Raw genomic sequence first — 15,153 nt, forward strand, 5'->3', positions numbered from 1 at the left:
ATAATTTTTCTTAGTTAAATAGTCTACTAACCAATAAAAAGTATTTAAAAAAACACTGGACTTCTTAATTGTGACAGAGAACTTTTTTAAGAAAAGATTATATGACCTATCATAAGCTGCTTTATGTAATTATTTTAGCTAAACACTGTAACTTAAACTATATATTTACGAATTATTTTTAAAATAATCAATATTTTTGTGAAGTTAATAAGTGGAAAAAGATCTGAAATCTTTATTGATGTGGGTAAGATTCTACTGAATTATTTCACCCGCTAGGAAACGCCTGTAAATACAGTCATCATCATTTCCCCATCCACATCTAGTAATACATAGGGCACTGCTTTGATGCTCCAGTTGTAGAGTATCTCGATCATTTTTGTTTAATTGACGGTAAGGTTATCAGTCTGAAGCATCAGGTGCCAGTCCAGAAACAATGAAATAACCGCAGTTTAGAATCACCATAAAAGAAATCTATTTCATGTCCACTCTGTATGGAATCGAATCCAAGACCTTAAAAAAGGTAGGCGAATGCCCCCAAAAAAATACTATGAGGCTGACATACCTACACTCCATTTTATTTTTCAGGATTTTTACCCGAGAGTAGCCATCGAGTCGAAATCACTCGCCCAGGGTTCTGGTTCTATTTTACAAACATGTATTCTTTATCCGCCTGGACACAGAAATACAATTCTCGTATTTATACCCTTTCTTGGACAAGTCGGTTGCTTTCCCTTATGGATAGAATGACTTATTGTAGAACCATTTAAATTGGCTAAAAAATAGAAGTAACTTCGTTTTTCATTACGTTGAATTCAACAGATTTTTTTTGATACATTTGATTATCAAACTTATGTTAAGCGAATCGTACGATGATCGGAGAGTTCGCCGATTGATGCAATTTAAGATGAATTAATTTATATTGATAAAACATTTTTTTTTTTTATTTAACTTTTTATACATAATGTCATTTGTACATTGGCGGGCTTATTGACAAATGGCAATTTATTCCAACCAACCAATAAAATAAAAGTTTTATTTTTATAATTAAAGTTACAGAACATATTCAATAGAAAAAAAAGATTAAAAAGCTAAAGATATATAAAAATAGAAATAAACGTAATAAATTACCTTAAATCAAAACTATTACTCAATGGGAAAAAGGAAAAAAGAGGAAAGAGGAAAGGAGGAGAGATTAAGGAAGAGAAAGGAGATGTTTCTTCAGACGTGATTTAAACAGAGATAATGTAGTAACATATTTGGTGGTGGATGGGAGATGATTCCACAGTCGAGCCGCATGGACACTATATGAGTTAGAGAAGAAAGAGGAATTGTGGATGGGTATTAAGAGAGTGCCCTGAGAATTAGAACGAAGAGCATATTGTACTCCCAGATAAAAAAAAAACTCATTTGGGACCGTGCATAAAAAGAAAATATCAGTTAATACAATCCGAAACAGTAAGAAAACATAATAATTTATAAGAAAGTTAAGTTTTGCTTAGTTCTTTTTTATGGATGTACACTTTTACCCATTTTAAAGCATGTTAATAATTTGTTTATTATTTTCTTTTCTACCCGCTTACAACTGCTTATTTATCGCAATACTTAGGATTTTTATTTTTTACTAGTGTACCTAAAAAAAAAAAATAAATCTTATATTGATTTATTAAAATGTTTTACAATATTTAAGTATGTCATGCCATCTTTATGTATTATATGTAATTAAAAAAATCTTATTGGTTATATGTAGGAATATGTATTTAAATGTACCAAATACTATGTTTTATTTATTTATTTTATATTATTCAGAAAACATAGTCATACATAATAAGTATTAAAAACAAAAAGAATTAACAAAAAAAGACCGATTAAGTTTTCATAAATTATGCAAAATATATAAACATTAAATGTGACAAAAAAATAAACAAATAAATAAGAATTTCAAGTGAGAAAAAAATTGTTAACATTTGCGTTTTCCATGGAGGTAATAAATTTAAAAAATAAAAATACGGAATGCACACTCAAAGCCATCCACGCACACACACATGAACGCAGATATAAAACATACACAAACATATACATTGCATGCGGCACATATACATAGCATAAACCACCCAAGATGCACATTCAGCAACTATCCCAAATAATCGACCCCTGAAGAAATTTTCTGTATAAATGCAACGTGCTGTTAAAAATGTCTACATCAATACTTGTACCCGTATGCAGAGACAAAACTCAAGGTGAGGAAAGTACATTCAAATCTCAAATTCAGAGAATAACCCGAAGGTGAAGACAATAGAATGTACTTTCCCCACCTTAAGGTTTGTCTGTGCATACGGGTATGAGTCCATTATAATTTCTACAGGTAAGTCTGATGAATAAATTCGAGGTATAATTATTTTTACAAGTTGGTACATAAAAAAGGGAATTTTATCTGGTATAGCAAAGAGGACGACGGAAACCAATATTTTGTCGAATATAAGAATAGAAGATACGGCGAATCAACCATATTATATGTTATTATTACCCTATAATTCCTTTAATACATAGAGAATGATTTATTTATTAATCCACAGAAATCAATTCAGATGTGAGAGTGTTGAATGATTAATTAAAGTAATTCGAAGAAAGCACGAAATAACGTTTATTGATCCCAGTACTTGGAAAAACGAGAAAACCGCGTCGGATATTTGTTTAGGGTTGGTTACATTAAGCCGTTTCTTTGTATATAAATTAGTAGAAATGGAAAGAGAAAATAAAGCACGGATACAAGCAAACAACTCTCAGCAATACGAGCAAAATAATTTAATAAGAAACTAACGATAAAGTATTCGAGAATTAATTAAATCACCATTACATCCAATGAAAAAATAAGTTTTTGAGATATAAATAAAATAACTTTGTTTTATTAACCACTTTTTATTGACACAGCCGATTAGTTTCGGCAACTACAAGTTGCCTTTTCAGGGTAATTTAATAACTAAACATACAAAATAAATAAAAGAAACAGTGAACAGATTAGTGGGTGTCGATAAGTATAGAGGAGTGCGTAACTGTGTTTGCGGTAGGGTGGATAGAGGAGGGGTTTTTGTGTTTGAGTTAGGGTTAGACTTTATAAATACATAAATATAACAGATCCATAAAATTAGTGCTACAAATATGAAAATAAATTATTATAACAAAATAAAAAAAATGAGTTAGCTCGACAGCTATTTTGAGACAAATACTAAATTACAGTAACTAAAATTAATATTTGAAGCACTAACATTGTAATTTTCCATCTAGGACCTTAAGAATGGTAGGCAAACGCGCCAACCGCTAAACAACAAAGCAGTCTTCTCTTAACTCGATTTCCTTATTCAGAATTTTTACCTGAGAGTGGTCATAAGGTTAAAAACACTCGTCCAGGAATTTAGTTCTATTTGACACACAGAAATGTATTATTAGCCAGGACACGAAAAAAAAACTAACGTTCAATGTAGATATATTACGACACAGATGAAGAACATTTTATAGAGAAGAATATATAAGTCTCGGTATTAACAGGGCTTATAACCAGTCATTGGCTGGTTTACGTGGGAACTTTACACACTGTGTAACGTTCACCATTCTGCCTAAGTTTAAACATCGATGTTCCTTCAATTCTTCAATCTGTTGATCTTTGTGAAATCGAACAGCTAAAATTTTTAAACATGCGAGAGTTATTCTGATCGAACTTCATAACAACAACAACAACAAACCATCACGCCGTTTCCCCGTAGGGGTAGGCAGAGAGGATAGAACGCCATAACACTCTATCTTGGCAAATAGACCTCGCTTCCTCTACATTCATACATCTTCTTATGCATGCACGCCGATTATTCCTACTTTTGACATGTCCATCTTCAAGTATTTGATGGACTTGATCGTGCCATGTCTTTCTCGGTCTTCCTCGTTTTCTGCATCCATCAACATTCTTTCGCTGTCCATTCGCTCTACATGTCCAAACCAACGCAGCACCCCTTTCTTGATTCTGTCAATAATGCATGCCTCAGCCTTACACACTTCACGGATCTCGACATTTGTGCACCTATCATACATCGTTTTACCACACATTCGCCTGAGGGATCGCATTTCGACAGCATTCAACTTACTTTCATCATTATTTTTCCAATTCCATACTTCGCTCCCATACATTAGAGTTGGAACTAGAACTCCGTTGTGAACTGCTAGTTTAGCCTCCTGCGATAAACATTTGTTTGCCAAAGTAGATTTTAGTGCACCGTTCACCCTGTTCCCAGCACTCACCCTCCTTTCAATATCTTTATCGGCCTTTCCGTCCCTAGTAAACATACTTCCCAGGTACACAAATTCTTTTACCTGATTCAGAATATCTCCGTTCACGCTGATCTCACATTTAGTTATATTTTCATCCCTTTCAAAAACCATCACTTTCGATTTATACCCATTCACAAAGAGAACAGATTTAATTATTGAAGGAATATGTGTTCAAACATAGGCAGAAATTTAAATCGAGTTGTGATCCCGTGGCTAGTGTCTCGGTCTCACGGCTCAAAGGTTCGTGGTTCGAATCCCACTCTACCCCAACTTAATTCCCATTTTCTAATAGTGAGTTATCAACAACTGGTTGAAAATGGCCCTCAAAATGAAATATTTGGGTAAATCATAAGACAGCAAATATTAAAAAGAATGGCGAATGTTACACTTAAACCATCCAATGACAGGTCGTAAGCCCTGTAATGTCTAGACTTCTATATTCCCTTCTATAAAATGTTCTTCATCTCTGTTATAATATATATATATATTAACAACTCCCAAGGGGTTGATCCAGTTCTTGTGTACAAACATTTTGAAAGACTCGAAATATTTTCAAGCCGAGAATTTTTTTATTATCTTTTTTGTGTTTTAAAGAAAAAGAAAATGCTTTTTTTATTTCATAAAAACGACATTATTTTGCTAAAAAAACGGCACTATGTAAGCACTGAACGAAAAAAAAGTTACCCGCATTTAAACATTGTAAGAAACAGATTTATGTTTGGAAAGTTCTTTGAGAGAAAGAATTATATGCGAGTAAATAATATATTACAGTAAGATGTTGGGTATATGGGAATCTCCATTCCATTGTGGGTCGACCTTTCGGAACAAACTGAATTGGATGTTACTGCCTATTCTGAAGCCGTTTGAGTCTACTAAATGTATTATAGATGAACTCATTGATTAACATTTGACGCGCCTCCAACGATCAATAACTGTCTCAATGGCATTTTCATTGAAAACAAGGAAAGTAAAATTACCTTCGTTCATTGGCTTACGGGGGGAACGAATATTTTAATATAGCAGTAAACACAGGGTATTTTTTTTAATCAATAAAACGTAGTTATGCAGAAAGCAGCCAGTACACAATTTTGAAGAAATTAGATATTGGTGTTATCGCATTCAGGAAGGTCAATTATATGTTTAGATTCCGATTCGTCTGAAAAGAAAATCATATGAATCAACAACATACCCATCAGAACAGTTAAACGTAGTTATGCGGAAAGCAGCCAGTCCACAATTTCGAAAAAATTAGATTTTGGTATTATCGGGTACCAGTAAGGTCAATTCTTTGTTCTGTTTAAAACAGCTAGGCCGCTTTTATCTAAAAAAAAACTGTAATAATACCTTGTAAAAATAGTGTTGATTTTGAAAACAGCATTTTTTAATTTGCAGAAAACACCCACAGCTCTAGAAAAATCTTACAGCACTTTAAAATTACTACGAAAACTGGTCAAATAGTAATAAAATACTTGTTTGAAATGTAAAAAAAACGGATGTATTGATTGTTTATCATCTGTCAAAGTCAAAAACATTCTAACTGTTGTGTAGATTTGATTATTCACTGTTTTCACAAAAGTGCTATTATCTCAGTTTCACTTTTCTACGGTTGGCGGCTTTCTACATAACTACGTTCAGTTGTTCCAGTACATGAAAGTGCTGGATATGAGACAACTGTTCCTAAATAAGCACTTACATACTTCTGGTCGAACAATAAAGAGAGGTCTCAGCAAAATGTCCGTACGAGGTTTTCCCAGAGCATGAATTATGTCATACCCAAAACCCGTACGATTTTTGATCAGAGGCATCTCTCATTTATCGCACCGAGAGTGTTCAATATTTTGGAAGAGCGTATTAAGCTCTCAAGGACGAAAACTATTTTCAAGAAAGTAGTTAAGGACTGGATTTTCCTTAGTGGGAGGGATTTGAGTGGGAAACTCCTTGATAATTTTCCGAATGTTTGAGTTTACTGTTTACCATATTGATGTGCCATTATATAAATATTTAAAAAAAAAATATTTTTTAAGTTTCTGATTCTATATTTGTGGTGATATACTCATGTGTCTGTGTCAACTAATTGCTAGTCCTATCTCAACACATGACTTTTAGTCCCATGGAGTTGGGACTTATGTCTCAAATAATGTACAATTAACTTGTGTATGTAAATAAATAAATAATATACAATAATAATATTATGCTGCTAGTGACTACAAACGCATTAGAGACTCTGGCCATTACAAAAAGAAATGTAGAAAAGCTCAAATGAACACAGCTATCCGTGGAAAGATCCATGCTTGGTATAAGCCTAAGAGACAGAATGAGAAATGAGGAAATTAGGAACAGAACTAGAATAGCGGATGTCCAGGATCGCGTGGCAAGACTGAAGTGGCAACAAGCAGGACATGTTGCGAGACAAGACCTCGCAAGATGGACCACTAAAATTTTAAGATGAAGAACTTGGGAGAATAAGCGAGGCGTCGAAAGACCTCAAAAAGATGGTCCAACGACAAAGCTGCTGTGGGGGGTTAAAATTGGCTGCAAACAGCAAGCGACCGAAAAAATGTAAGGATATGGAAGAAGCCTGTATCCAGCAGTAGAGGACAGAAGGCTGAAGAAGAAAAATAAGAATTCCATGTTCTGCTTAAAACAGCCAGGCCGCTTTCATAAAAAAAAAACTGTAATAATCACCTTCTGAAAATTTCATGATGTCAAAATGTCATAAAAATGAATGTCACTTCATACATTCAGAGTTTGTATGAGGTTTTATATAATATTAGATCTGGCCGTCATTAAAATTATTTAATCTGGTCACATACACGTTTTTTTTGTATTATAAAAAAAGAATTCGTGCATTATTCATCATTTGCTTAATTAAATAACATTCCATTTGTTGTGAAGATTTGATTATTAACTCTTTTCATAAAAGTGTTAATATCTCGCTTTCACTTTTCTATGGCTGGTTGCTTTCTGCATAACTACGTTCAATTGAGGTAGACATTTTTAATTCGCTGATATACAAACCATTGCCAGGTTACCTAATAAGGTTTACATACGATCAAACTAAGCCAATTAAAAAAAAATGTATATGTATCGTATTATCATTGCTACGATTTTTGTACCTTTTTAATTACCGTATTTTTCGGACTACGGTCCGTAAAAATGCCCTCTAATGTATATAAAAGCAATATACATTAAATTTTTATTTAGCAAAACGAAGCCATATAATTTATTAAACTTTACAGTAAAAGGAATATTATTATCAAAGCGGTTTTTTTATATTACTCTTAACATTTTAGTCGCCAGTTATGTTTTTTTTCAATTATTACAATGAAATAATAGATGGTAATTCCTGCCTTTCTAATTTCATAGTAAGAAGAGGTTTTTCAATGAGGAGTTCAGTAGTTTTAGAAAACAATAAATTGTTAATCGACTATTAAACCAAGCTTAAACTCTTATGAGATGCACTTTCTTACTCCAAAAATTCTATCAAAAATTGGGGTGCGTCTTATGGTCCGATGCGTCTGATCGTCAAAATCGTTTAAAAATTATAGTTTTTTTTTAATAAAGTTGGGGGTGCGTCCGCAAAATACGGTACTCCGCGCGTAATGTCACTACTTCTCTTAGGTGAGTTGTCCTCATTTATGGGTTGACTTCTTTGAAACCGGAAATATATCACAAAATTTTAGAATTGGTGGACTTAGAAGAACTTGTGACGTTATGTAAAGTTGTAAATTTTTTGTACATTTTAGAGAAACGACGCCGTACAATATTGAATGCTCTCATTTTTACAGCGAAAAAGAAAACATTTTCATATCCAATTTCCCGTTTTACTGAACTTCCTCATTAATAAACAGAAGAAAGTTCAGAGCTAAGGGGAATGAAATATTAAAATGTTTTTTAAAACGCGGTAAAAAATAGGAGATTTCATTGTACGGCAAAGTTTCTCGAAAATGCATTAAAAAAAAAGAACTACAATATTTTGAGTTTGTCCAAATGTTTGTTGACAAAAGACTGGATTTTACCCCCTTGGGTGTCATTGAGATAACAAATTACAACTACAGCAAAAAAAATCAACACAATTCAGCTCTTCACTAAAATCATCAGAGGGAAGAATTGAAGAAATATGAATATTCAAACACAGGCAAAATGGTGAATGTTACACAGTGTATAAAATGGGCAGTTAACCCAGCCAACGACAGGTCGTAAGCCCTGTAAATGCTTGGACTTCTATATTTCCTTCTCTCAAGTGTCCCCCATCCCTGTTGTAATTTGTCAAAAATAAACTACATAAACACGACAGGTTTTGGCCAACACGCGATTAGATTAGCCAATTAATTAGTGCTTGCGATAGATTTTCGGTTTCCGGGTAGCCATGTTTAGCGCGGTTTGTAGGAAGGTTTTTTTTTAAAATGTCAGGAAAACTCACCGACTTGAACTCGTGACGTCACGGGTGGAGTAATTTGAAAACAAAATGAGATAAGATGGACCTAACCACTATCCATAGTATTTGTTATTTTAAAGTCCAGTTTTCAGTCCAACTTTTTTTAAATTTATTTATTTGTAGAGGGAAATATCACATTTAAAAAAAAAACTACGGTCAAGTAATTAAAAAAAAATTCACTACTAATTAGTAGCATAAAAAAATTTATACAATTTGGAATTCCGGCGAAAACGGCCTATTGCATTGCCCACGCCCCTTACTCGTCACGGTTTGTGTACATTTCGAAATTTGTTTGTGACCGTTTGAATTCTAATAGAGCATCGTCACAAATATTGACGTCGCAATTATCAAGACCAAATATGTCGCGTTTTTGTAGGGACATCATTTTTAATAATTTATTTTGTAAAGTTATATATGAAAAGGTTTCTTCACAATATCCATTTTGATTTTGAAAATACAGTTTTTCTTAGTTAATTTTATATATTTTTATTGGTACTCGTAGTATGTGATATTTTCCCATTGTCGTTTGAAATTAGTATGTAAAATGAAGAGTTTTGCTTTACCTGACTTCAGGATGCGCATCTAACATGGCCCTCATAAGCGTAGTTCCTGATCGTGGAACCCCTCCTATAAAGATGAGCGGCATCTGCCTGTTGTATGCGTATACCTTCCGGTCTGAGCCGACGACGAATTTCTGTGAAAACACGATAAATCTTAATTAATAGGTGTGTGAAACCAACTCGGAAACTCATTGTCACATAATTTTATACACCTTAATAGACAATATATTATGTATTAGGAGCAGTACAAATGATACATTTACATGGAAACAACTAGTTAAACATTATTAACTTTCAAAGCATTCATTTTGAGATCAAAAGTTTCAAGACGTACCCGTCTCTTCGTCAGGACACTAATCATATCATTTATATATCTAATTATATGAATCCAACATGTAAATCCCTTTTTTTACAATATAATCAGTGCACGTTGGTATTACCTTCTAATAACATGTGTCCAATCGCTGACTTTTATTTTTAAAACATCTTTAATTATTTAGTTTATTTATTCAATGCCAAGAGGGCTTCTAAATGACAGGCACAAAATTACGATTCAAGCGTTTCATTACAAAAGTATATGTATGTCTAATAAATGTATTTAATAAAACAAAAAAATACAGTTACATAAAATTATTCATGTTTTTTTTCCATTTATTTATTTATTTACATACAAAAGGTTAAAAAAGACTAGCTCTTGTGCTTGGAGAGTGACTTACGCTGTTATAGTTATTTAGTAATTTGAAGTTATATAAATTCGAATATACAACGAGAAAAAAAATTATACGAAATAAAGAGAAAAAAATTATAATACTAATTTTAAAAAATGCTGTTCTTACTAGGGTTCAAAAAAATTCTTTAAATTTATTTAGTGATACATTAGTTCATAGGGAGAATATCTATCTAATAAATAGTATGGTTTTTAAGTATTGAACTACATCATACTTTAAAGATATATCTATGTATGCAAAAATAAAGATAAAATATTACGTGAAAATAGGTAAAAATAAGTAAACATGGTATTATTTAAGTGTAAGTAAGTAAAATACAAAAAGTCAGTGATTTTAACAGCAATCAAATAATGTAAGTTGTTTTGATTTTATTGCCGTAAGAATGATTAACCTAAAAACCTACAATGGAAAACGAAACATAATTTTTTTGTCGTTTCTGAGACAATGTAGTCTGAAGATTGGAAAATTTACAGAATAATTTTATCTACCAGACGCCAAAACAAAGATAGACTGCAATCTTGTACTTCTATTTTATAGAAAATTATTGATTGAAAAATACTAAGCTATAATACTCCATTAAAATCACAAATCTTAATACCATTGTGCCAATTAATCGGAATGCTACAAAGGAAGAATGTAAGGATGCAGTTTGAATAAAAGAGATGTCGTAAGTGGGCAATAATATTATACTCGAGACATTTCTACGGTCGGGAGAACTCTCATACGAAAAATAAACAAAGGCGAAGTAACATACAGTAAAGGAGTAAAGAGAAGTAGAAAGTCCATTATTGCAGGTTCCATTATAGAAAAATCCAATCTCAAGAATCCTGCACTCGAATGAAAACGAAAAAATATGACAATAAAAACACGGGTCCCCCACTATAGGCTAACGTAGCCATTCTCTCCGTAACGCCGCTTTCTGGGGATTCCAGTCCGGAACGGCTACACGACGGTCTGCACCAGTGATGGGTAACCTACGAGACGCGTGTTGGAGGTAACACGCCAAGACATTTTGGGTGACTCGCATCAATTACGGATGGTCTTAGCTCATGAACCAGCGAAGCGCTTTTTTCGCTCGTATATTTATGTAGCGACTAAAACTGAATACCTTGTTCTAAAAACTTCAATAATAAAATTATATTTGGCTGATTTATACAGCGCCATTTTTGAGAAAAATCACCTCAAAAGCGATTTACAATTAAACACTTAAACTTACATTCTAACTAAACTAAAGTGACATATTATATTTTCTGATTTAAAATTGAGGGAATGATAATCTATAGAAGTGAGATTTTAGTTGGAATCTGAATTGACTGGGACTGTCAATGATTCGTAAGTTTGAAGGCAATTTGTTCAGGGCAGAAAGGCCGGCAACGGCAAAAACACGATCTCAAAATTTAGTGTTTAGAGAGCGCCGGATTTCGACAAGTTTTTCTCTTCCTGAATCAAAAGCTGACCTAAGAGTAGATTTTCTTTGACTAATATTTTCCCTAATACAAAGGTCCAATAGGTATTTTGGAGCCATTTCATAAAGGGATTTGAATACTGTCCAGCAAAGCTTGTATTATATTCTCTTTGTGATTTTTAACCAGTGCAAATCTTGAAGATGTTGTGAGATGTGAGAATATTTTTTTACTCACGTAAGAAGGCTTTGTATTGCATTGAAAACAGATTGAAGTTTATTAGTTTGATATTTTGGGAAATTTTAAGGGCCTAACTCACAAACTTGGCATGAAGTCATGCCTAGGCAAAGTGGTAAAATCCGGATAAGAATACCATCCTTATTATAGCGGTAGAATAAGAATGGTAACTTCCCCACTAAAGGCCCCAAATGTTGCAAACCAAAATTTTTTAGAAGAATGTTAAAACAGATTACCACGGATTTACTATTGTTTTTATGAAATAAAATCATAGATATTCTTGAAATGCACTGTACAGAAATTGAACATTTTATAAATATTTCAGATATATTTAAACATCCAAAAAAAACGTAAGTTTGCTGTTTTTAGACAATATTTAGACCTCTGTGGATTTCAGTGCAAACTGAACCAAAATTGATAGGTATAAATAGTTGAAATAAAAATAGCAGTTTTTCTAAAACTTATGTAGTAGCTGAATTCTCTATTAAATTTGTAAAAATATTCAGTAAACAGTGCTAATAACCTGTATTAAAGATTATTCAGAACACCTTTGAACTGTCACATAATGATCGATAGTGGCGCTACATGGAGGTCGAAATTCTAATAAAAGGATATTTTTTGTTTATTAAAAAAAAAATACTTGAAATATTGCTCTTTTTGCAAAAATACCGTATTTTTAATAGTGAATTTGGGGTACATACGATTTTTTAGAATTATTTATAAAGAAATATTGTACGGACGCATACTGTAAAAGGTTAAAGGTAAAGGTTATTTTTGACTGGATATTAATTTGATGTTTTACTGTTTCTATTTATAAGAAATTGTGTTTGTTTTCCTTCTTTTTGATTGCTTGCTTTTTAATGGTTTGTTTTATTTAAGGTTTCTCTATATCTGATGTTTAATGCTTTTTAGCTAGGATGTATGTTTTTTTTATTTTATAATTGCATATTTGTAGGATAAAATAGTATTTTTCTTGTTTGTTCTTCATACTATGTACTTTTTGGTTAGGATGTATATTGTATATTTTATAATTGTATATTGTAGTATAAATTTATTAGTCTATCATATTATGTATTTTGTTATAATTGTTATACATTAAACTGGTCCATTTCTGGTTGATCTTTAAATGATGTACTTTTTTTATAATTGTTAGATTTTTCTTTCAAGGTAAGATGTTTGTTTGTAGTTAGGATGTATATTTTTAATTGTATAATTGTTACACTTTAAACTGGCATATCTCTATTGAAATTAATCTGATCTGGTTGATCTTCAAATTTCTATTTGTATGAACTGGTTTAAGATTAGCCAGAAATGCGATGTCTCTTGTAACTCTTTATATCATGTACTTTATAAAATTGTTATATTTTCCTCAGTCCCGGAATGAGTTCTAATAACTCCTGGGAGTATAATGTATATGCATTGTATGATTATATTAAATAAAAAAAATAAAAATAAAAAAAATCCAATAATATCGTTTAGAAAAAATTTGGACATTGGATGGATGTTTTTTGAATGAGGTTTCAACTTACTAGTATTTTCCTCGAGTAAAAAAGTACTCCAAAAAGGCCAGCACAACCATGCAAAATGAAAGGTAGCCTATGAATATAAAGTACCAGTACATTGTGGACTCGTTACATGATCAGTTCGGTAAAGATTCTATCAATTTAGACTACCAGAATAAACAATTCAAATAATGAAATGTTCGGGGGAAGTTATCTACAGCGTAGATTAAAGGCGCGTCAACAGTACTTTGAAATTCAATGGTTTCGGATGGATGCAATGTGATGATTTGAGGTTGCAACATGAAACAACAAGAATTTTAAAACAGTATCTGAGCTCGAGAGATTGTCAACTTGAGGTCCAAACTCATTAACTTAGAAATAAAAAGTTTGGAGAGTAAAGAAGAGTACCACTACGAACAAGTTTTGTATTTTTCTTAACTTTTTATTTATTTACTCAATGTATTTTTTTTTTCATAATTATATTTTTAATTTGATTTTGGTAAGACTAAAAAATTGCTAGTGGTGTGGCGGGCAAACACCAACAGCCGTGAGGTTGGCAGGTCCAAGCTCTGCCTTGGCCTGCAACGCGTAGTCCGCTGCAACGTCAGCCCGGATGAGGCTACTAAACACCGTACATCGAAAATACTCGACACATTTCATCTTAACAGTTCGTGTTGTCTGGCTACTAGCTCTCCGCCAGTGCCCGCTATTGTAAATTCCTTCTGTACGAAATAATAGGATGTAACCCGTGTGTAACTATTTGATAAACAACTTCAATTGTAATCAATCTTTCTCACTCAACCTCAAATCAACTCACGCGCACGTATTCTGTAGTGGCCATAAGTCCACCATTTAACCGTGTATACTTATGTTTTATTTTATGTTATGTTTTATTTGAGTATAAATATTTTTTTGTATCTATCTTATTGTATATATTATGGTTAGTAAATATATTTTCAACAATGTTTTGCGTATGTCCAAATGTTTGCAGACTGACTGGATTTCCTCCCTAGGGAGTTATTTAGAACTAAATTTGTTGCATCTGAGTGGGAAAACGTTTTTGAGAAGGAAATATAGAAGTCTGGCATTTAAAGGGCTAATTTATTTATTTTATTAAATGTACAATAAAGCACTACCGCCAATTGTAATCTACATATATTATCTAATAAAGTATCTACAAAAACATGATAAAAAAAGCACAATAGATTATTAGGGTCCATATAAACAATAGTAAACAAAGACGAATAAGTCACTAATACACATTATGATACATAGTTTTAACTGTTTGGCGGCCTCCGTGGTGTAGTGGTCAAGACGCTTGACTCACGCACGGAAGGTTCCGGGTTCGATTCCCGGTGAGAACACAAAAATTAAAATGTGATTTTTCTCAAGCCTGGGTGTTCTGTGGTGTAATTCACCACTGTAATTAGGCCACCTGGCTTGTTGTGGTGCAAAAAAAAATGTAAAAAAAAAAAAAAACTTTTAGTTTAACTAGAGGAAGAGCCTAAAACTGGTAATCCCAGCATGGAAAAGATCCACCTCTTTCAGTAGCCTATTCAACGGATCAATCATTCTCCCCGCAGGCATCAAAAACGGTAAATTTGTCCTGCATTCAGGAAGAAAAAATAATCCGTGTTACCTAGTTTTTTAATAGTTGCTCGGTACATATAATTTTATACGCACCAAAATGCTGGAATTGTAAATTAACCCTTCGGAAGTTTAAAGGCCATCCAGGCCTTCGCCCGCAAACTTGTGATACTATAACCTGTCATTGGCTGGTTCAAGTGGCCACTTTACACACTGTGTAACATTCACCATTCTGCCTATGTCAAAACATCCACATTTCCTCAACTCTTCCATCTGTTGAATTTTGTGAAGTAAAAGAGCTAAAATTATATGAAATCACCAGTATCACGTCGGTGTGATTCATCCAGCTGAACCAATTCACTAGGCAACGCCTAAAAACAGTTT

At 32.7% G+C, this 15,153-nt stretch overlaps 1 protein-coding gene across 1 annotated transcript in view; it reads right to left on the reverse strand.

The window, feature by feature from the left end:
* Positions 1-15,153, reverse strand: part of Tpst (tyrosylprotein sulfotransferase) — a 58,716-nt gene that overhangs the window by 25,272 nt on the left and 18,291 nt on the right. The window contains exon 2 of the mRNA XM_088235931.1: positions 9,316-9,446. Within this exon, the coding sequence (XP_088092057.1) occupies positions 9,316-9,446 (131 nt within the window). The remainder of the gene's footprint in view (positions 1-9,315; positions 9,447-15,153) is intronic.

The sequence above is a fragment of the Micrasema longulum genome, unplaced genomic scaffold (assembly GCF_059751315.1).
Source record: "Micrasema longulum isolate JH-2025_06_02 unplaced genomic scaffold, ASM5975131v1 h1tg001474l, whole genome shotgun sequence".
Taxonomy (NCBI): Eukaryota; Metazoa; Arthropoda; class Insecta; order Trichoptera; family Brachycentridae; genus Micrasema; species Micrasema longulum.